A 22,160-nucleotide genomic window follows, 5' to 3' on the forward strand; every position below is an offset into this window, starting at 1 on the left:
ACATGCCTTTATTCTATATCCTTGCAAATGTCCTAAATCATAATTCCAACTACAAAACTCCTACTCATTCATCAAAGTACAACTCCAATATCAACAAATAGATACATCTTTGCATGATTTTGCCATGGCAGGATTAAAATCTCTGTATTTCCAATGATGATTCTATATGCCTCCGTTATAGCACTTGTCACAATAAATTCCTATCATATGATTGCGTGTCTGCTCTGTGAGAATCTCTGTTACTTGAGAACAAAGATCATGCCTCAAATATCTGTGTTCTGAAAACATAGAACAGTGTTGATAGAAAGTACTGAAATATTTTTCAAGTAGTTGACTGAGGAGACTGTATAACTGGTAGAAAATTATTCCTTAATATGATGCCCCCTTCATGCTGTGCTATCCAGTTCATGGTAATTTCATATTCTACACGCACTTCTTAAAACTTTTATTCTATTTTGTACTTACTAGATATTACTATTTCAAAGGAATTTTTTAAGAGAAAGGAATAAAACAGATTGTGCATAGCTTAACATCTTAAATAAACCATGGATAAATTTATAGAAGACATTAAAATGTGGCAATTTAAAATGATATTAACTAGATTATTTAATTAATCAGACTCCCAACATTTGTGATTAAACAAATCATTACATGCAATAGCTTAAAAATGCCTCTACTGGTTTATTATATATTTAATAAGCAGAAGGCTACTTAACTTATGGTCACAAACTAAATCAGTAAGAAATAATGGTGATGATGACAATGATAAGATTATTAGAATAAGGTGGGCACATCATGTTTTCCAAAGATGAGTAAAACATTTCCCATCCCATAGGCTTCCTCTGACCTTTACACTCCTTCGATTGAAGATAATGTTCCCTCCCCTTGAATCAGGGAGACTTTTGACTTGTTTGGAACCAATACATATGGCAGAAATGACAGTGCATGGTTTCAGAGATTAGGTTAGAAAAGGAAATGTTGTATGTGCCCTGTTAACTGCACACTTATTCTTAGACTAGGAGCCCATCATGTGAAATCGCGTGGCGCCGCCCACCCACCCTCAGCCCTGCCTTGGCACCGGAACCTCTCCACGCAGAGCTCCAGTGCACCTGGCCCAGTCCCCAAACCCTCTTCTCTTCTCTGGCAGCTTCAAGCCCCGCCCCCAGTCCCACCAGTCACCTGGGGGTGGTCCCGCCTTCTCCAGGCGCCTCCCCACTTCTGCCCCATCTCCGGAGCAACATGGCAGTTCTCCCCCATCACAGAGCCAAAGGAGAGTGTGGAAGCCTCCCGCCTGCTGCGCTGTGCTCCATCCGCTGGCAGGTGGGCCGCGGGGCACTCAGAGTGCGAGTGGTGGGTGGCAAAGGACTGGTGAGGGAGATGCTATGGGCTCTCACCCCTGCCATCTCCCACACAAGATGGTCCCACCTCCTCCGGGTGCCTCCTCGCTTCTGCCCTGGGCAATACCCCAGCTAATATGCTAATGACCTGGTCCTTACCTTTATGGCCTCCCAACCATTAGCATATTAGTTCTTTATTAGTACAGATTCCTAAAATGCCATGCAGGACGCCCAACTATCCAGAGGCCATCATGCTGTGAGAAAGCCAAGCCGTGTGAGAGGCTAAATGTAGTTTTCCTTCATCTTCCAGGCCTCAGTCCAAGTGTCAGGCATGTGAGCTAACAAACCTATACCCTTCCTGAATTCCTTAGTATCTGTTAGCATAAGAAATTGGTTGTTGTTTTATGCCAGTAAACTTAGGATAATTTGCTATACAGCAATCATAATTGGAACAAAGAGTGTGACAGGAACGATTAGGTGTTCAACAATCTTGGACATAAAGGAAGAAGACATTTATCCGCTCTTTTGCAGTTCATTTGGGTCCCATTTGACTGCTAGCCAATGGGATATAGAGGGAAGTATGCCACATTGAGGTCTAGTTATCAAACTTCCTGTTCAATCATTTACCATCTCTTCCTTTTCTGTATTGACAGTGGAGGCCAGAATATAAAGATGGCAGTATCAAAATACTGGAAATTTCTGAATCACTGAGTCATCATTACCCACCAGGTAGAGACCTATCCACGAAAACTGGCTAGCATCAGACCAGTGCATAAGTGATAAATAAATTACCATTGAACTACTGGGATTTGGGGGTTTGTGTTATAGCAGCAAGCATCTGTTACTCTGACTAAAACACCTAACAAATTCATTGTATTTGTGTTACTACATTTCTATTACTGATACAAAGTCATTGAGCACTTGAGATGTGCTAGAGAGTTTGCTTAAGGCTATGCTATGCATGTGTTATCCCACTGAAACTCAGATCAACCATAATACTATGCAGGTATGTTTGTTTTCCCTATTTTGTAAATGCAAAGAGGAGGAAATTCCTTGAAGATGGAGACAAACCTTAAATAAGCTTGTCTTCCAAGAGTAAAATTAGCAAAATCCATTAGAAGAGGTTAGCCACCTATAAATGTATTATTGAATAAATTTGTGTTAAACAGGTGCTCTGAATGTATTCCTAAGCCACTGATTTTAGTAATAATAAAGTATGTGCAAAAATCCCTGGTTTTATTTACATATATTTTAGTAAACAGACCACTATAGACTGGTTAAAATGTATTTTACAGCCATCTTTTAAGGGTTAGAAATAATTTTTGTTACAGTATCTTTCTGTATTTTATGACTTTAATTAAATTTCTGACTTCTGTTCCAAACACTGCAATATAATACAGTATAAAACACATTTTAATCATTGAATTTGTGGATAATTGTGATTTTTTCGGGGCTTATACCACCAAGGGACTGATAATGCGAGATGATGTACATAAAATGTACTTCAGCGAGTTCCACATACTCCATCCTCAAGGGTCTTTTTTCTTCCACAATCCAAGAGCTAATGCATATAATTAAGAAGTCTCATCAGGACTGTTCTACAATAGTTATCACCTTTAAAGAGGGATCTTGTCACCTGCACAGGTAAACTGCAGGACTTTTATTTAAGATAGCTACATGTAGCTAACATTATCGAAGCTCATACTGGGACAAACAGCATCGACACAGACCTGCCTGTGCATTTATGATCACATTGTGACCCAAAGTGCAATACTTAGTAGAAATCCTTGTTACTTTCAAACCCATCTTAAACCAAATATCAAGTAAATTTTAATTCTTTGTGAAGTATTTATCCAGTTAGTTTCCTATTGTCAATTGCTTTTGTAATATAAAATATAAAGAGTAACATTTTCCTTGTCCTTAATTTCATGAGGTCCAGTGATGATGCATCAAACAAATGTCATATTTGGCAACCAAATCAATCAATTTGCGTAATTGTAAGAAATCCAACATCTGCTTTTACCTTAAAGGTCTAAAAACCCTTTCTTTCATGTAGCCTACATTCTCATGAAATGTAGAATATTGTCTGTTTCCCCATATATCCTAATATATGGGGAAACAGACAATGAAAAAAAAGTACATATTTGTCATGATGAACACTATACAAACATAAACTTGTGTGACAAGATAGAGGGCTACTAAGTGGGAGATGCTATTTTTTTTATATGATTCTATTTGGGATCGATGCAGAATGTTATATAAGGTAATGATAGATCTGGCTAAAGAAGTCTGTTGTGCAGAGTCTTGGAGAAAGCATCTCTAAGTGGAAAGATGCCAAGGTGCAGGCAAGCCTGGGGAATTGGAGGAACAGCAGGAGGGCTGTGTGTCCCAACTGGAAGGAGCAAGGAAAAGAGTTGTATGCTAAGTGCTCTTCAACAAATTGCCCAAAAAGTGATTTGGGGAATTTATGTGTTTATAACTGACCGGTCAAAAAAGGGAAGTCAGTGAAGTAGAAGGGCCACAGCTTTGAAAGGACATTGGGCTGAGTCAAGGAAAATGTCCTGAACCAGGTGCCTGGAAACCCTGGATCTCATCCTGTGACTCCCCCATCAGTGTGTGACCACAATTGCATCATTTCACTTCATTTCACTTACAGACCTTTTGCTATCAAACTCCAGAATATGTCTCCCTTCGAAACACCATCATTTACTTTACAAGTACTGCAAATATCTCTCTCCTAGTTACACCAAAGTCTCTCTTCTAAGAGTCGTCATTTTATAACTTGTATTTTTCAGATTCTTTTCTCTAGAAAATTCTTAACTTCCCAAAAATTACTTTTGAAATGTAGGCAAAAAACCAAAAAACTTATTTGAGGTAAGTGATCAGCACACCATAAGATTTTTTTTAAGATAAAAACAAAATATAAAGTAATAAAAACGTATTAGATTTAATATTTGCTACAAATTTACTAATGTATTCAATTACTAATGCAAGTTTATCCTATCTAATAGACAAAGATTGAAATTAACCGTACCTCCGCTACACTTCCCATTGGCTAATCAGCGAGATATGCAAATTAACTGCCAATCAAGATGGCGGCCGGCAGCCACGTAGCTGAAGCGAGCAGGAGGCTTGCTTGCTCCAGTGATGGAGGAAGCCAAGCTTCCTCCCTGCTGTGGCCGGGCTCTGAGCTCCACTCTAAGCAACAAAGTTGCAATTATAGAAGCTAAACAAACCCGATACCTGCTTTCAGCAGGCCGTGGCCTCAGAGCTGGAGCGGCAACAAAGTTTCAATTACAGAAGGTAAATAAATCCCAGAATAAAAAAAAAGAAAAAAAGGAGAGGCTGGGAGCTTCAGTCGCCTGCGGGCTTGGCCAGCCTGAAAACCCTTAGCCCCTCATCCAGACTGGCCAGGCACCCCAGTGGGGACCCCCACCCTAAAGGGGGTGTGGTCAGCCTGAAAACAGCCATGAGTCCCTCATCCAGGCTGGCCAGGCACCCCAGTGGGGACCCCCACCCTAAAGGGGGTGCAGGCAGCCTGAAAAATAGCCATCAGCCCCTCATCCAGGCTGGCCAGGCACCCCAGCGGGGACCCTGACCTGAAGGGGGTGTGACCAGCTGCAAACAGCCATCAGCACCTCTCTCAGGCTGGCCAGGCACCCAAGAGGGACCCCCACCCTGATCCGGGACACCCTTCAGGGCAAACCAGCCAGCCCTCACCCATGCACCAGGCCTCTGTCCTATATAGTGAAAGGGTAATATGCAAACTGACCCTAACAGCAGAAAGACTGGGAATGACTGGTCACTATGACACACACTGACCACCAGGGGGCAGGCGCTCAATGCAGGAGCTGCCCTCTGGTGGTCAGTGAGCTCCCACATGGGGGAGCTCTGCTCAGCCACAAGCCAGGCTGATGGCTGCCAGTACAGTGGTGGTGGTGGGAGCCTCTCCTGCCTCCTCAGCAGCACTAAGGATGTCCGACTGCAGCTTAGGTCTGCTCCCCGCTGGCAAGTGGACATCCCCCGAGGGCTGCCGGGCTGCCAGAGAGATGTCTGATTGCCAGCTTAGGCCCAATCCCCCGGGGAGCAGGCCTAAGCCAGCAGGTGGTCATCCCCCGAGGGGTCCCAGACTGCCAGAGGGCACAGGCTGGGCTGAGGGACCTCCCCCACCGAGTGCACAAATTTTTGTGCACCGGGCCCTCTAGTTTATAATAATTAATAAAAAATCACTTAATAATGAAGTTATCAGAAACAAGCAACAAAATCTCTTTTGATTCCACAACTAAACATCTTTGCCATAATATTCTTCTATTCACAATACTAGGCATTTCCCCTGAAGGCATTTTCAAAGAGAGATGCTTGGTTTCTTATACTCAGCTACTTTTTGCGTGCAAGGCCCTGAGCAGCGCTTGTGTAGAGGTCTCTGAGCGCAGGCTGCCTCAAAGCCTTTTTGACCATGGAATCTCCTGCCAGTCCAGTGGCTTTGACCCTTTGGTGAAAGAGCACTTCCCAGAATGACTTTAAGCTGAGCATTTTTCTCCCAGCAGGAGCAACAGAGATCACTGACTCCTGCTTTGTTGCTAAACCAACATGCTTCTCAATGAACACTCTTTCCTACCCTAGTCACCTCTGTTCCCTTAGTCCAAAGTCTCTCTGAGTACTGTACACAGAGGGAAGGCCATGGAGTGCGCTGAGAGCACACAATGTCAGCACTTGCTGACCAGTGCCACACAGTCTGCTTTCCCTTACCGTCAACTCTGGCTTCAGAGAAAACAGCATGAGCCTCACGACAGAATTCTTCCCACTAACCTTTGATTTCAATTTGCATATAAAGCTAAGGTTACATTGCTATGGGTCTTTTATTAAGTTCCCTTAAAAAGCCCCCCCTGGTAACTGGCTTCTTTACAAACTGGTTCTGACACTATAAAGGAGTCCTGTCCCTTCCAAAAAGAACAGTGTTTTATCTGGGACTCCCTGGCAAGAGTCCTGTGAGCATGAGGAGTAGAGTGACTAAGATGAATGCAGGAAATCTGCTTAAATGTAAAGGAGTAAAGCCTTTATAGGGGAAATAAATTTGAAAGGGCGCCTGAATAGATTCTCCACAGTCAACAAAGGGTCTGCAAAGCAAGGAGAGAGGAAGCTACCATTTGATAAGTTAGGCCCACGGAGAGCAGGTGTTCCCTGTGGTTGGAAACCCTGGCCTGATAAGGAACTGTGATCATTAGTGCCTGTGCACTGCAGAATGTCTCCCAGTGGGTGGGGTGCAGCACTGGCATCAAGCAGTATATTCAAGGCCCAGAAACTAGAATGAACATAATTTATCATCCCAATTGGATACTTTTGACAGTAAAGGGGGGTATAATCCAAATTTCTCCTAAGGAAACCAAGGCATATACTCTGTATGTTAAACTCACTTAGCAAATACTAATTTTATGAATTATAATCCAATAATATTTGGACAAATTGTTACTACTATAACTTAAAGAAAAGAACAAGTAAAATGGTTGAATAAAGTTGATGAATTTCAACATCACATAAACCTCAAAAATTGAATTTTAAAAGGTAGGTTAATCAAAGGGTAGCTTAAATTTAATTTTACCTGTTGATTGAATGATGCAAAATACCAAGGAGAATATAAAAAGTTCTTTACAGCCTTTGGAGAAAGGTGAGTAACTAACGGACTCTATTTGCAGAGTAGCAGGGTATACGTATGATATTTGTAAAGAAAGAAGCAGTTAGTTTGACACATAAAAGAAGGATTTAAAAATTAGAGCACATAGGAGAATAGAAGCCCTCAGGGCAGACAGGAGGATGGAGAAAGGAGCCTGGAGCCCCTGACTGCGACTAGGAAGAAAACAAGGAAGCTGGAAGAAAAGACAATTTTAATATTCAAGTAATTTGGACAATTGGATTTAAAGGGAAAAACGAATAAAGGGGTGACTGAATCCTTGGAAAACCCAATCAGGACTTTGGTAAAGAGATGAAACAGAGTATTTAAGACAAGTGTAAAGGCAGGGAGTAAATGTTTTAGGTTTTGGGAGCCATACAGTCTCTTGGCCTATACTCCACCTTGCCTGACCACTGTAGCACAGAAAGCCATAGAGACGTGAGTGTGGCTGTATTCCTAAAATTAGAATTTCATATAATTTAATTTGTCAAAAAATAGTATTCTTCTTTCAATTTTTTTTCAACCATTTAAAAATATTAAAACTATTCTTCACCCATATGCCATACAAAATAGATGGTGGACCATATTTGGCCCACGGGTCATAAATAGGTCTGACCTAAGATAATACATAATGATTCAAAAATATGAGAAATACAAATCAACAAAAGAGGAAACCATACATTAGAAATATTTGGCAAGCAGCCAGTTATAAAGTAGAAAGCTGTTAGTTTTTTTCATATTCTAAATGTCAGCATTTTCAGTAGTCCATGTACACCTTTCTAGTTAGTTCGAATCAATACAGTTTAGTAGGACTTTACCTAGTTAAACTGTTTCTAAGAATTTGGCTGCTGGATAAAACATTTTTTAAAAATCAACTTCATCAACATAACATACATGCAACTTTAGGCGTACAGTTTGATAAATGTGTATACCCACGTGACCACCTTGGTTTAGATTCCATTGCATTGAAGCATGGACATTCTCATTTGGTTCTTCATCTTAGGGAGAATATTTTATCTTTCATTTTTAAGCACAATGATGGCTGAAAATAGTAATTTAATAGTATGCGTTCATTTCCCCCTACAGTGAAGAAACTAACACCACCATGTAAAATAACAATAGCTATGGCAACACATAAAACAGACTTGAATGCATATCTTTTTATTTTACACAATTTCCTTTTTGCTATTTCTTCATTTCTGCACTTAATTCCACAGAATTCTAACTGTACAAGATGTACACTAATTCTACACTAGTTAGTGACTGACACAATCAGGGCCTTTTCCTCCAGTAGTTTGAATGTGAAATTTCAGAGAGACAAACAAGCAGCTTGGTCCAGAAGACATATAAAGCAAAAGGATTTTCTTTAGTCAAGAGGAAAATAAGTTATGAAGGGGAATGAAAGGAGTTCAGAGAAATCATGACAGTGCACATAATATAAATTAAGGAAATGATACATAATTGCAGTAAAAGCCACACATCTGTTTCTATAGGTACAGTAGAATTAGACACAAAAGATTTTTCAAATTTATTTTTCTTTGTTTTTCAAAAATAAATTTCCATCAAATGAGATATTGAAAATATGTTCCTATTCCCTGAAACATGAAGTTAGAAAACTAACAGAAAACCTAAACTTAGTGGTGATACTGAACATCTGCTCATTTGGTTTTCCAAAGAGTCTCTATTTTCCATGTGCTTTTGATGAGTCACAAGTGGAAATTCACAAACAAAATATACAAAGTCTACATTCTAAATGGTACCTGTTGCAAGATGCACTTTTGCTGACTTTTCCACTCTTTTTGAGGGTATTTCATTGCTGGACACCCATGTTATTCTCTCAAAATCTAATTAATTTGTTCTTTTTGAATTTTCTCTATTTCTGGTTAAGCACCTTTTAGGCGAGGAAAGGGAAGGGAAGGGAAGGGAAGGGAAGGGAAGGGAAGGGAAGGGAAGGGAAGGGAAGGAAAGGAAAGGGAAAGAAAGCCAGTGAGAGTCCTTTGTGTATGTTTCAAGGTTAATAAAAACAAAATGCAGAGCCCTACCCAGTTTGGCTCAGTGGATAGAGCATTGACTCCTAGACTGAAGGATCATGGGTTCGATTCTAGTCAAGGGCACATCCCTCAGTTGCAGGCACAATTCCAGGCCCTGGTCGAGGCAAGTGCGAGAGGCAACCAATCAATGTATCTCTCTCACATTGAAGTTTCTGTCTCTCCCCCTCCCTTCCACTTTTTCTAAAAATCAATAGAAAAATATCCCTAAGCATTTTTTAAAAATGCAGAATAGAATTTTAATATTAAATTAAAGTAATATAGATTCAAAAGCACAATTTGCATTAGATAATCTATATTTCAAATACCCAATGTTAATAAATGTAGGTCTCTTCTTATATAAACAGTATATTGAGAAAAATGTAATTATTTGTTCTGAAACTCACCCTCAAGTTATTCTTTGAATTTTGACTCCATGTTGCTCTATGAACATAGGTCTATGGCTTCTATAGTTAATATTATTCAAATACAGAATAGGCAAAAATAATAGGCAGCTTCAGTAAATATAATAGTATACTTACAGTGGTGATAGCATAGCAGCTATCTTCTTATAAGAGACTTTTACTAAGTACTAATATATTTCTATTAGCTCATTTCAAAAGTATAATAATCTTTTAAAGTAGTTTTAATACCAAGTTCATTTTATTAAGGAGGAAACATGTTCAGTAAGATATGTTTATTGATTTAATCTTAACCATTATATTATACTAGAGGCCCGGTGCATGAATTCATGCACGGGTGGGGTCCCTTGGCCTGGCAGGTGATCAGGGCTGATGCGGGGGAGGGGGTGGCCAGCCGGGGGAGGGACCATGGGAGGTTGGCTGTGGGAGTGCACTGATCACCAGGGGGCAGCTCCTGCATTGAGTATCTGTCCCCTGGTGGTCAGTACGTGTCATAGCAACCGGTCATTCAGTTGTTTGGTCACTTAGGCTTTTATATATATGGATGGGCTCCTAATAACTATAAAATTTATTTATAGATTTGAAACACCAAATAGAAAAAAAATTTAATATTTCCTACTCTACAACTTCATTTTCCACAAGCTAAAATAGTGTAGAGATTAGTAATAATAAATGTCACAGTATTTATCTTAAAACTTTTAAAAATAATCCAAAAATTTGTAAAATATTCAACAAAATAAATATTAAAGGCAGATATAATCATAATTTTATTACACAGCTTATAAAATATCAGGCTCTGAACTTAGGTTAGTATTTTATTGTCTCAAGGGCACTGAAGAGCACGCATGAAAATTCAGAGATAAGATAGGATTTTGCAACACTCACAAACATCCTCAAGATCATAGCTTATCCCTCTCCAAACTTGCATAATTATAAATGTATTCTCCTAGTGTTGACACTTTTTAGATATACTCCTCACATGCTTTGCGTTATTAATAGGATATTGGTCAGCATTAAATTTGACCTTATAAAGAGATGGTTATACCAGATCAATTGTATCTATGACAAAAGGACAGTCCTCAAAGGGGGAAAAAAGTGATTTTCTTTAATTGTGCACCTCAGTTAGACTTCTATTCTCGACCTCTAATCCAATTAGCAAGTACCGAGCTGTGTGGCTCATCCTCCAAGGAATCCCTGTAGAAGTTCTGTTGAGGATCCCAAGAGGCTGCCTCGAAGAGGGGCAATGCAGGGACAGAGAAGATGGGCCTCTGGACTATCTTCATGGCTTCAAGTACTATCTGTTTTATAATTTTGACCCTCAAGTATGTTTGAAGAAAAAATATCTCTACCTCAAAATAAATAAAAAATTATTTCAAACCATATGCTTACTGATATGATCTCAGCTAGACAGAACATAAGATTCTAAGGGTGCTTAATATTAATCCCTAGAGTGCCAGGGAGCGCGATCACACTCCTCCTGTCTTTCGCCAAAAGTGCCGGGAGCGCTATCAAAGCTTCGAAATGGCGTCCAGTTCTAAGTCTGCTTTTATTAGTGATGATGATATTGCTAAATATGTCAATGTAGTAAAGGTTTCCTTAAGTTTTTGAATATGTAACTTCATTTACTTGCGATTCATAATTTTTTTCCTAAACTGCTGTAAAATCACCAAAAATGCCTTGGCAATTTTAGCATAGTTCCTAGGATATTGCTTGGCACTCAAAGGGTTAAAACCCTTATCTGGAGCTATTAGCAGAGATCATAGTCAGATGAAGGGCCATGATAGTAATATATATATTATATATATAAATAATTTATTTTTTTGTTGGAAGTATGACAGATATCCCCCTTTTCTCCCCACACTGATCCCCTCCACTTCCCACCTGCCTGTCCCCTTCCCCCCAGGCCTACTGCACTAATGTCTGTGTCCATGGATTATGCATATATGCATATAAATTCTTTGGTTAATCTCTTCCCACCCCCCACCCCCCTTCCCTCTGAGATTCTTCAGTCTGTTCCATTCTTCCATGTCTCTGGAACTAATTTGTTCATCAATTAATTTTGTTCATTATATTCCACATGTAAGTGAGATCATGTGATACTTGTTTTATTAGTAATCTACATGATGGAACTAAAATTATAATCTCATTTTTCTACCCGATGCTAATTTAGGCATGTTCAGCAACCAAATGTAAAAGCAACATGATAAATTATATAAAAAACCATTTAGAAATACAATGAAATTTAACTGGATCAAAATTTAGGACCGAGAGCAAACACATGAAATCAAAATGGAGGAGAAATATACAGGCCAAAACAGGGTAAAAATATACATTTTTAAAGTCATTGTCTATCCACCAATCATGGTTTTTAAGAGGGGGAAAAATAGGCTAACAACAGGTGACTCTATTAATAGCAATAACATAAAGGCCAAGTTTTCTCCTTTATTTAACCCTGGACAGGCCCTAATTAGAATATACTTTTTGTTAGTCTCATTTGAGAAGTTTGTTGAAAAGTTAAGTAAGAACTAGCAAAGAACACCACATACTAAATTATTATATGAGAAAAAGCTAAAATAAATTGAAGTAATTACTTTAAAAAAGAGATGACTATGGAAAAATGTATTGCCCTCTAAGGCTATTAATAATTACAATAAATTGTTTTCCTGCCCTACAGAATGCTCAAGATGAGGGGTATATAAAAATGATGACAAAATGATGTGATGTGCTATAAGTGAGGCATTATGATAATAAGGATATTTTTAAATAATGCAACATCCAAGTGGGAGACATTATAAGACTTTTTTAAAAATCCCTTTCCCAAGAAAAATGTGCATTCCCAACACTGGTTCACCTACGCTACCCCACTGGTTTATCTTCTCAAATCTCCACCCAGGACACTGGAAATGTAGGGTTTTCACTGTGCTAAGACTCTGCTAAAGTTCATGTGTCTTCATACTCTGTGTTTCTACCTATCCTAGTTCCAACTATCCTTCCAACTTTGGGTTATTGTTAGTGCACTAGTGCACACAGGTAAAGTAAAATCCTTTGTTAGAAGAACGTATTTGATAAAAATACTTTGCAGTTCAGACATAGCACTGGTCCAGGGACATGGCTCTCAGTCACATATGAACAAATACTTCCAGGCTGCTCACACATATAGTACATCCTGAGGTTTCTCTCTTATATATACAGTTAGCTTGCTTCCAGGTTTTCTCAAGCTCTGAAGAGCTAGATCTTATATATTGTTTGTTTGTTAATCCTCACCTGAGGCTATTTTTTCCATTGATCTTTTGGAAGGGATGGGGAGAGACAGAGAGACACATGGATGTGAGAGAGAGACATCAATTGGTTGCCTCCCACACACTCCCTAACCTGGGCTGCAGATGCAGCCTGCATCCCAGGTAAGTGTCCTTGATTGGAATCAAACCCAAAACCCTCCAGTCCATGGGTGGATGCTCTAACCATTGAGCAACCAGTTAGAGCAATCTTATATCATGACATCTCTAGTTTTTCTCTATGATTTCTTCCATCAGCCTGCCAAACTCCTTGACTTTTGTTGACCCCTTTTCTTACAAGGTCTCCGAATGATTCCATTTTTATGGACTACTCAGTGCAACATAACTATAACATTAAGGCCCACAGGATACGAGTGATGCTCCTCTCACATCTCTGGGGCACTTCTAGTTCCATCTTATAATCTCAAGAACAGTCAAACCCAGGAGCTTTCAAACTGTACTCTACTCATACTTCATTTCACTCACAGGTCTTGCTGAATCCTCTAACTGAAGCACCTGCCACTCTGTTTGAAGGTTGTGTATTTTGGCAAAAGGGCTTGATTGGCTGAGGTGGGAGGCTCTGGTGACACCTCTAAAGAGAGGTAACCTTTCACCAATAAATAAGTAGGTGGATAAATTGAATTTTTGAGATAATTCTGAGGCACGGTCTGTAGTACCCCCCATCCAAGTTCCCCAGCAGTAACAACCCCCAGTTGCCCATAGTGACTCATAAATACACCTTATTGCTTTCCTCCCTTTCCAGTCTCACTTTCCCTGTCTCACTTGTTCCTAAATAAACTAATGGTGAACACAAATCCTTACCACAGTGTCTGCTTCCAGATAAACCTATCCTAAGTATCTCTATATCATTATCTGTACATTTCCCAAAGAACTTCCACTGTTTTTTAAATAACATTTAGAAAATAATCCACATTCACATTTAAGTAAAAACAAATAGTCCTGATCTCTGTATATGCACTGTGCCCAAAACCAATGGCTCATCCCTGGGAAGCAAACATACCCTTGGGAAGACGGCACATATTTCCACAAAGAGACAACTCCCAGCTTCATGTGAGATTTATTACAGAAGATTGTGATTCTCTGATCTAGTATGAATGGGATTGGCCATAGAAATAACTTCTTGTGAACACATTTTCCTACCAATGTCACTAGAGCGATCAGAAAGATTCTTTCCTTTCTGCTCAAGACAAGAAAGCAAATGACTATATGTATTTTTCTTTGGCTCCTGATCATGCTATGTGACAGTTCAACAAATTCTGCATACAACGAATCCCATCATTTCCGCACACAGGGCCGTTAAATGTGCTCATTTGCATAAGTTATAACCAAATACACAAGTAAAAGTATTGCTTGTGACAGTAGATCTGACTTTGGGGATGCATATGAATTTCTCAATTTTTAATGGATTTCAGCATTGACATTATGGCATCGAAATAAAACATTTCTTGTAAGCATCCCAGGCATTCCAGCTGGTAACGAATGTTGCGATAATTCAATGAAAGGTAAAGCAAACTTACCCGAATCATCATGATATCATGAATTGTATCATAGATCTTCTTTGAGATGTCCACAAATTGATTGTCATCAAACACATCCAAAGAATTCTTATTTAGGGCTTCCAAGGCGACATTCACTTGTGTCACAAACTCAGGAATTGCTGTAATTGATAAGAAAGAGAAGATTGTCTTGTTTATATTTTCTGATTTCTAAACCTTCCAAGAAATGGAGAATCCTATTTTTAAATAAATATTTGATCAATATAATTGTAATTATTTTTTTAATGTAGAGAGACAAAACATTTTGAAATTTCCAAAAAGTTAAAAGAATCAATGAGAAAAGAAACAATTTTATGGAAATATTTTTAAAGATTATCTTTTTTCCTTTATATCATTTTTGGTTTTAGCCAAGCCTGAAACCATGTTATCATTTCTCATCCTATCCAATAAGAGCCCCAAGAAAACCCAAAAAGAATTGATATAAATAACAGCTGAAATTGTAAACATGAAGATATTTAATGAAATAATTTGAGTTGCTAAATAGAAGAAAACTTCATTATATATACTAACTATGTATCATAGGATAAATAGAAATACTGTAAACTTTCTTTGGTAAGATTTTTTTCCCTATCAACAAATCAAAAAAATCACTGATCTTACATGCATTATGTTTCTAGCTAAAATAACATAACATTGAATGAGTGTAAGAATGCACCTATCAGTAAGGCCAATCCAGATTGTCTTTTTTATTAAGATTTAAAAATTATCTTCGTTTAGAACATTCATTAACTCTACACTATATTTCAGTCACTTTTCTAATTGTCCACTGTGATTGATTCTTAAAAAACAACCCAAGTATTAATCTGTGGTTAATAGCTGAATGACGAAGACACAGAGAACTCAATAATCCTGCCCAGGGTCATTCTGCTGACACATAACATAAGAGAGATTGAACTCAGACTGCCAGAATGGAGAGTCTACACTAAAGCACTATACTGTATTATATTATGTTTAGGTAATCTCTGTGCCATGTGAAGATGGAGGGAAAAAAAAGCAGATAAAAGCAATGATTCTAACCTGAAAGATAGAAAACCTTTATCTGTAAATGTTGGTGATATACATGGAAACTCATATTATTTAATTCCCCCTATTTTTTCACCTACTAAAATGTATCAGCTATACCCTACTTCTTAGCCACTATATCCATCAGGATGATCCACCATGCTCTTCTCTTTGTCCATTCTCTAGGCTCACTGTCCAATAAAAAGTGGCACCTGGCCACATGTGGTTATTAAAAATTAAATTTCTTAAAGTTAAATGAAATTTAAAATTCAGTTCCTCAATCATACCACATTTTAAGTGCTCAATAGACATGTGTAGCTATTGACTACTGTTTTGAGAGTGGAAATATGAAACATTTCTATCATCACAAAAAATTCTACTAGATAATGCTAGTCTATAGTGAGATTCCATCAAACAGTGTCTTACTTCCAGTGGATGGGATACAAAGCTGAGGAGGAAGCTCACTCACACCACAATTCCCATTCATGTGAATGTGATTCTCAAACTATATCTCTATTCTTGATCATTTTTTCTGAATTTCAGGATTGTATATCCAACTGTCCATTGAAAAATTCTATCTGAATTTTCCATAACACCCCCAGTTCTTTTTACCTAAACACATTTTTTACCTGAAAAAAAACACACACGCTATTTTTCTACTATTTTCTATCTCTTATTATTATTATTAATATTATTATTATTTCAGAGAGGAAGGGAGAGGGAAAGAGAGACAGAAACATCAATGATGAGAGAGAATCATCAATTGGCTGCCTCCTACACCCCCTCCTGGGGATAAAGCCAGTAACTCTGGCATGTGCCCTTGACTGGAATCAAACTAGGGACCCTTTAGTCTGCAGGCCAACACTCTATCCACTGAGCAAACCCGCTAGGACTACTATTTTCTATCTTGGTGTCAAGTCATCTCTGGAAAAAAACCAAGATGTCTTCTTTGACCTCCCATTCATCTTCACCCTCTCTATTTCCAAAGTTCACTAAGTGCAATACCCTCTACCATATAAATATATTTAAATCCATTGCCAATTCTAGCCAACCGCCTCTAGCCACTATTATGTTCTGCTTCAGTTCTCACCATAGCCCTCCTGCCTAAGTTCTCATCCATTAGACTCATTTTAAATATAACCTTATTGACAAAACCTACTTGTCATTAGCACAACAGTATCTGCCACAAATAGATGCTTGATTATTTTATGAATGAGTCATGTCACAACACTGTTTAAAATTTTCTCAGTGGTCTTTTTCCTTTTTGTATCCCAGTGCCTATCTTGGCATATAGTAGATAAGTAATTGTATGGAGTAATTTAATGAATACATGAATAAATGAATAAATGAATATAATCCTATATAATCAAAGGCAAACTGACCGAGTGGTGAAATGACCACTATAATGTGCACTGACCACCAGGGGGGAGATGCTCAGCGCAGGAGCTGCCCCCTGGTGCTCAGTGCACTCCCACAGGCTGGTGAGCACAGCGGCGACGGCAGGAGCCTCTCCTGCCTCCATAGCAGCGTTAAGGATGTCTGACTGCTACCTTAGGCCCGTGGGCCTCAGCCAGTAGATGGACATCCCCCGAGGGCTCCTGAACTGTGAGAGGGTACAAGCTGGGCTGAGGGACCCTCCTGAGTGCACGAATTTCATGCACCGGGCCTCTGGTATAATATATAAAAGCCACAAAAATGTAGGTACAATGCATCATGTTTGGTATGCATTTCAATGTGTTTTAGGTTTTGTTCACACTTGGGAAACTCCAAAAATATATTTATGTGGGCTTATAAGAACATTCAACATATTTATGGTCTCAAAACCTATGATGTCCTATTGTTAACAAAATGTCATTCATCATCTTCCCTACTAAGGAGTTTTTCTCACCTGCTAAACAAGTGTGCCAGACAATAATTTAACTCTATCAACATCTTCAACCTGTTACTATATCTCTACAATAATGGAACTTTTCCATCATCTTCCTATGTAGATCTTGAAGGGAAAAAAAAAGAGAAAAGAAAGACAAACATAAGATCATGTAAATGTCTAGTTTCACTGTCATGTGAGATAATGTGAGAAAGATTTAGGGTATTTTAAGGAAAATAGCCTTTTCAGTATTGCAACATGACTTCATTTAAATTCCTCTTGGGGCTTTTTACTAATAAACTACTATTGGCTCCAATTAAAATAAAATCTTTCAGAAGCAAGTGTTTAATTTCTGAAGTACAGCTGGAAACTACTACTTTTTCACTCTAATAGCATAAAGGAACTATTCAAAGCTGACATGTAATGCATTTTTCTTTTCATTAGCTTAAACATCAGCTGTGTGTGTGCTTTGCTCATACTATGGACATATGGTTGCTTGGATCAGACTGAGTGAATCTTTTTAATGATTTCAAGAAAATACAAAATGAATATAATTAAGTAGCCAGTTAAAGGTAATTTAGAAGGAATAACAAGTTGACAAACCTGTCTTGAATCTGTAATCTACCTAAGCTTCAAGAAATTAAGGTTCACACATAATATACCATCATGTTATACAATTATTGATCAAAAGGGAAATACCTTAAATAAATGCACTCTAATCAATTGAAAGGCCAGGTAGGATAAACTCTTCTGAACTTTGGTGCATAGATTTATTAAACAAAGGTAGCCTTTTGGTCAATACATTGTCAGCTTTGAGTTTAAATTACCTTGTCTATTTTATACTGCCAAATTCGAAGGCAGTTCTGAACTCTTTAGAGGTCTATATGTTCTCTATGGACTTTATTCAGAATATAAAGAATAGCTAATATTCTTTGTTCACCCATCTTGGCACTGTGCTATCCATTTTATATGCATTGACTCATTTAATCTACACCACAGCCCCATGAGGCAGGAAATATTACTATCCTGATCTTGCAGGTGAGAAAACTGAGGTCACACAGCTAATAATTGGTGGGCTGGTAACTGGTCTCCAGAGACTGCTCTCTGAACCCCAAACTACACTATTTCCTTTTGATAAGTAAAATCCTTGGGGCTTCTAGATTTCAGTGTACCTGGGAGAATTAATGTTAATTGTCTGGCAATGAGGTTAACAAACCTATAGAGCCAACTTCACCTAGGCCTTGAGCCTTCTCTGGTAGTTATCCAAGAATATTTTATCCTTTCTTAATCCTTGCTGTCTTATTATTTATGTATTATTTATGTATGTATGTATGTATGTATGTATTTATGTATTTATGTTAATTCTCATCTGAGGATATTTTTCCATCGATTATATGAGAGAGTGGAAGGGAGGGGGAGAGACACAGAGAGAAACATTGATGTGAAGAGACACATTGATTAGTTGCCTTCCACATGTGTGTGACCAGGGAAGGGCCAAGGCATCCAACATACTTATGGTCTCAAAACCTGGTTGGCCTGCAACCAAGGTATATTTCCTTGACCAGAATCAAACCCAGGATGCTTCAGTCCAAGGGCCGACCCTCTATCCACTGAGCCAAACCAGCCAGGGTAATCCTTGCTATACTTATTGCATGCATTTGAAAGTAGGTGAGGGTACAAGTTATTTTTTTTATAGTTCAAAAGAGAATTTGACTCCTTATAGGTCATCATCTCCAATGATGTCACCAAATTATGTTTTCTATCATGAATAAAATGCATATTAAAACAGTATTTCTAATACTATCATTTTTGAAAACTACTAATGATAGAGGAATTTGGCTTTGGAAGTTAACATAATGCTGTCCCATTGCTTTACATTATGCTGAGTAAGTGGGAAGAAAGCTATCATAGCAGAAAGTGCAATTAAGCATATGCATGACGTCGACAAAAGCCTCATACCCTTCTTTAAAAAAGAAATCATTGAACAAATTTTTATTACCATGCTCCATATTTTTTTAATATTTAGAAAGCCAATATTATGCATGAAAAATGTGTTTGATCCTAACAGATTATATATCATAAAATGCAATGACTGGTGAGAATTTTGCCATTTTTCAAGTGGAAAAATGAACGATCTGAGTGAATGAGTGCTTAATGAAACATTACACAGTTATTAAGAGCAGTACTTCTAACCGTACTAGTCAACTCTACAGCTACCTTTCAAGCCTTTGGAATACCTCCAAAAAATAATTAAAAAATAAGATACCAAAAAGAAAAGACTTTTCCATAGAACTGAAATTTAAAATCTTGATGTTTATAAATAATGTTAATATTAATAAATAATATTCATGGACTTAAGTATTTTAGAAAGTAGTCTATGACTACATAACATTAGACAAGGATGTAGCTCTCTTTCTCACTTTTCCTCACATTGTTTTCAATTTTTTTTGTCACAATAATTGGTTAAATGATTATGGCTATGCAAGCATTTAAAATTGGACATGGACTAATTGATGTTCTATGACAGTGGTTCTCAACCTGTGGGTCGCGACCCCTTTGACGGTCGGACGACCCTTTCATAGGAGTCGCCTAAGACTATCCTGCATATCAGATATTTACATTACGATTCATAACAGTAGCAACATTACAGTTATGAAGTAGCAACGAAAATAATTTTATGGTTGGGTCACAGCATGAGGAACTGTATTTAAAGGGCCAGAAGGTTGAGAACCACTGTTCTATGATGACCTTTGCTCCCTCTTGTATCACTGTGTTTTAATGGAGTTAACAAATTGCTTACTTTTTAAAAAATTATTAGTTTTGTTGTATTTCTCAGTACAAATTCTCCAATATGTTAACAGTCAATACACATTTCTACATTATTAAACTTCTCAAAATCGATCAATTTAAATTTTTGCCAGGTGTAATAGCCAGCCCTCAACATGGCCCACAATGACCCCAGCCTCCTGGTATTCATGTCTTGGGTACTCCTTTCCCACACCGATCTGTGTGTCCAGTAGAATATAGTGTAAGTGATGGTATGTTATTTCTTAGGCTATGTTACTAGTAAAAAGTCATCAAGGATTTGATCCTGGTCATTCTCTCTCAGGTATTGCTTGCTTTGGGAACTTTAGCTGTTATGTTGTGAATAGCTCTATTGAGAGGCCCAAATGACAAGGAACTTAGGCTGCTGGGCAATAGCTGGAAAGAATGTAAGACCTTGGGCCGAAAGCCATGAATTTAGAAGGGGATCCTCTGAAATAAAAGGTGAATCCAAAAGAGCAAGACATGGGGCTGAGGAAACGGAGTCAGAAAAGCAGTTAAAGAAATGCCCTGGGGATTGTATGTACACTGTAGCATTGAGACAGTAAGTAAACATATAGATATTTTTCAGAGTCAGGGTTCTCACTATAGAATAAGGGAGGTACTATTCGGAATGAAATAAAACAAAGAAGTACCTGATGGGACAGGATTGCATTGGAGATGAATTTATTATTTCATATACTATAGTAATATATTACCTTTGGGAAAGAATGAAGGGGAGATGAGAAAGCACATCTTAATCTGCTTATTTTCACACACATTAAAAAATAAATTCACATGAAGGATAAAGGAATAAGGAACCTTGTTGTTCACAAGGGATAAATAATAAGAATAGGATGGAAGAAATATAAGAGAGATTCATATCTGATAATATTTTTGTATAGTTTTAACATTTATAAGCATGTTAAAGTTATCCAATTAAAACAAATGACAACGAGGATATGGGCAGGGGAAGGAAACCTAAAACCAAATACATACAACAACAAATGAACAAATGAGTTTGTTTTGAATTTTTAAGGTGTTAATATTGAGTTGCTTATACCTGATTGCTTTCTAAAGTTGTGTTGTGCAATACAGTAAGCACTAGAAATAGGCTGCTTTTTAACTTAATATTGCATGAATACAAATTAAATACAATTAAGAATTCACTTTGTCAGTCTAGCCCAACACATGTGGCTACCATTTTAGTGTAGAGGTAGCTCAGGTCCATCATTGCAAAAATGTTTGTTGGGCAGCACTGCTCCAAATATTTGCAATTAAGTATTTGTTGAGCACCTGCCCTCTGTGGGACACTGGTTTAGATTCTAGAAGAGTGGAATGGATATCACCTGTGTAGTTTTTCTGTGTATATTTCACCTGATGAGTTATAAACCTTTGAAAACCCCTCTTTGGCACTTGAAAATGTCCTAAGCTATATCAGATTCTACCTACTAATACTATTCTCAGTTTGTTAGTCAATATCACATCGGTATGAATATAGATGACTAGCCCAACAAGAAAAAAATATATTTTTTACAATTCTCACCTGCGGATACAGTATGTCTTTTTATTGATTTTTAGAGAGAGAGGAAGGGAAAGAAAGAGAGACAGAACAACAGTGATGTGAGAAACATTGATCGGTTGTCTCCAGTACACACCCCAAAAGGCATGTGCCCTGACCAGGAACCAAACCTTTAATCTTTGGTGTATGGAGCAACGTTCCAACCAACTGAGCCATCCAGCCAGGTCAAGAAAATATATTTTTTATTTGTGCTTTGAAAAATTATAGATGTATTTTCCATATTAATCATTTTAATCCCATGAAGATTATGGGATTCCACATCTGCTGAAATTATACTAGTTATAACTTATGTTAAGAATGTCTGGAATTTCAGTTCCAACTTGTTATTTTTACTATATCAGAATTATCATTATTTTCGGTGAGTTATAATATTACAATGTAACAGTATAGAATCAATCTCATTGAGAGAGTGATTTTATTTTCCCAATAGTACCTGAATACCATTATTTGAACAGCTTCCTATGTATAAGGTGTACAAGATTAAGATTTTTAAAAAACAAATTCATTTTTTCTCATATCTGACAATCATTTATCCTGAAATCTCCTACTATTACAATCAATATCTTAAACTTCAGAGAACCCAAGTTAATATAGTTTAAAT

At 37.7% G+C, this 22,160-nt stretch overlaps 1 protein-coding gene across 1 annotated transcript in view; it reads right to left on the reverse strand.

Annotated features, from left to right (window-relative positions):
- CTNNA3 (catenin alpha 3) overlaps positions 1–22,160 on the reverse strand; it is a 1,251,491-nt gene that overhangs the window by 234,283 nt on the left and 995,048 nt on the right. The window contains exon 13 of the mRNA XM_006089723.3: positions 14,268–14,407. Within this exon, the coding sequence (XP_006089785.1) occupies positions 14,268–14,407 (140 nt within the window). The remainder of the gene's footprint in view (positions 1–14,267; positions 14,408–22,160) is intronic.

Source organism: Myotis lucifugus, unplaced genomic scaffold, assembly GCF_000147115.1.
Source record: "Myotis lucifugus unplaced genomic scaffold, Myoluc2.0 scaffold_62, whole genome shotgun sequence".
In the NCBI taxonomy this organism is placed as follows: Eukaryota; Metazoa; Chordata; class Mammalia; order Chiroptera; family Vespertilionidae; genus Myotis; species Myotis lucifugus.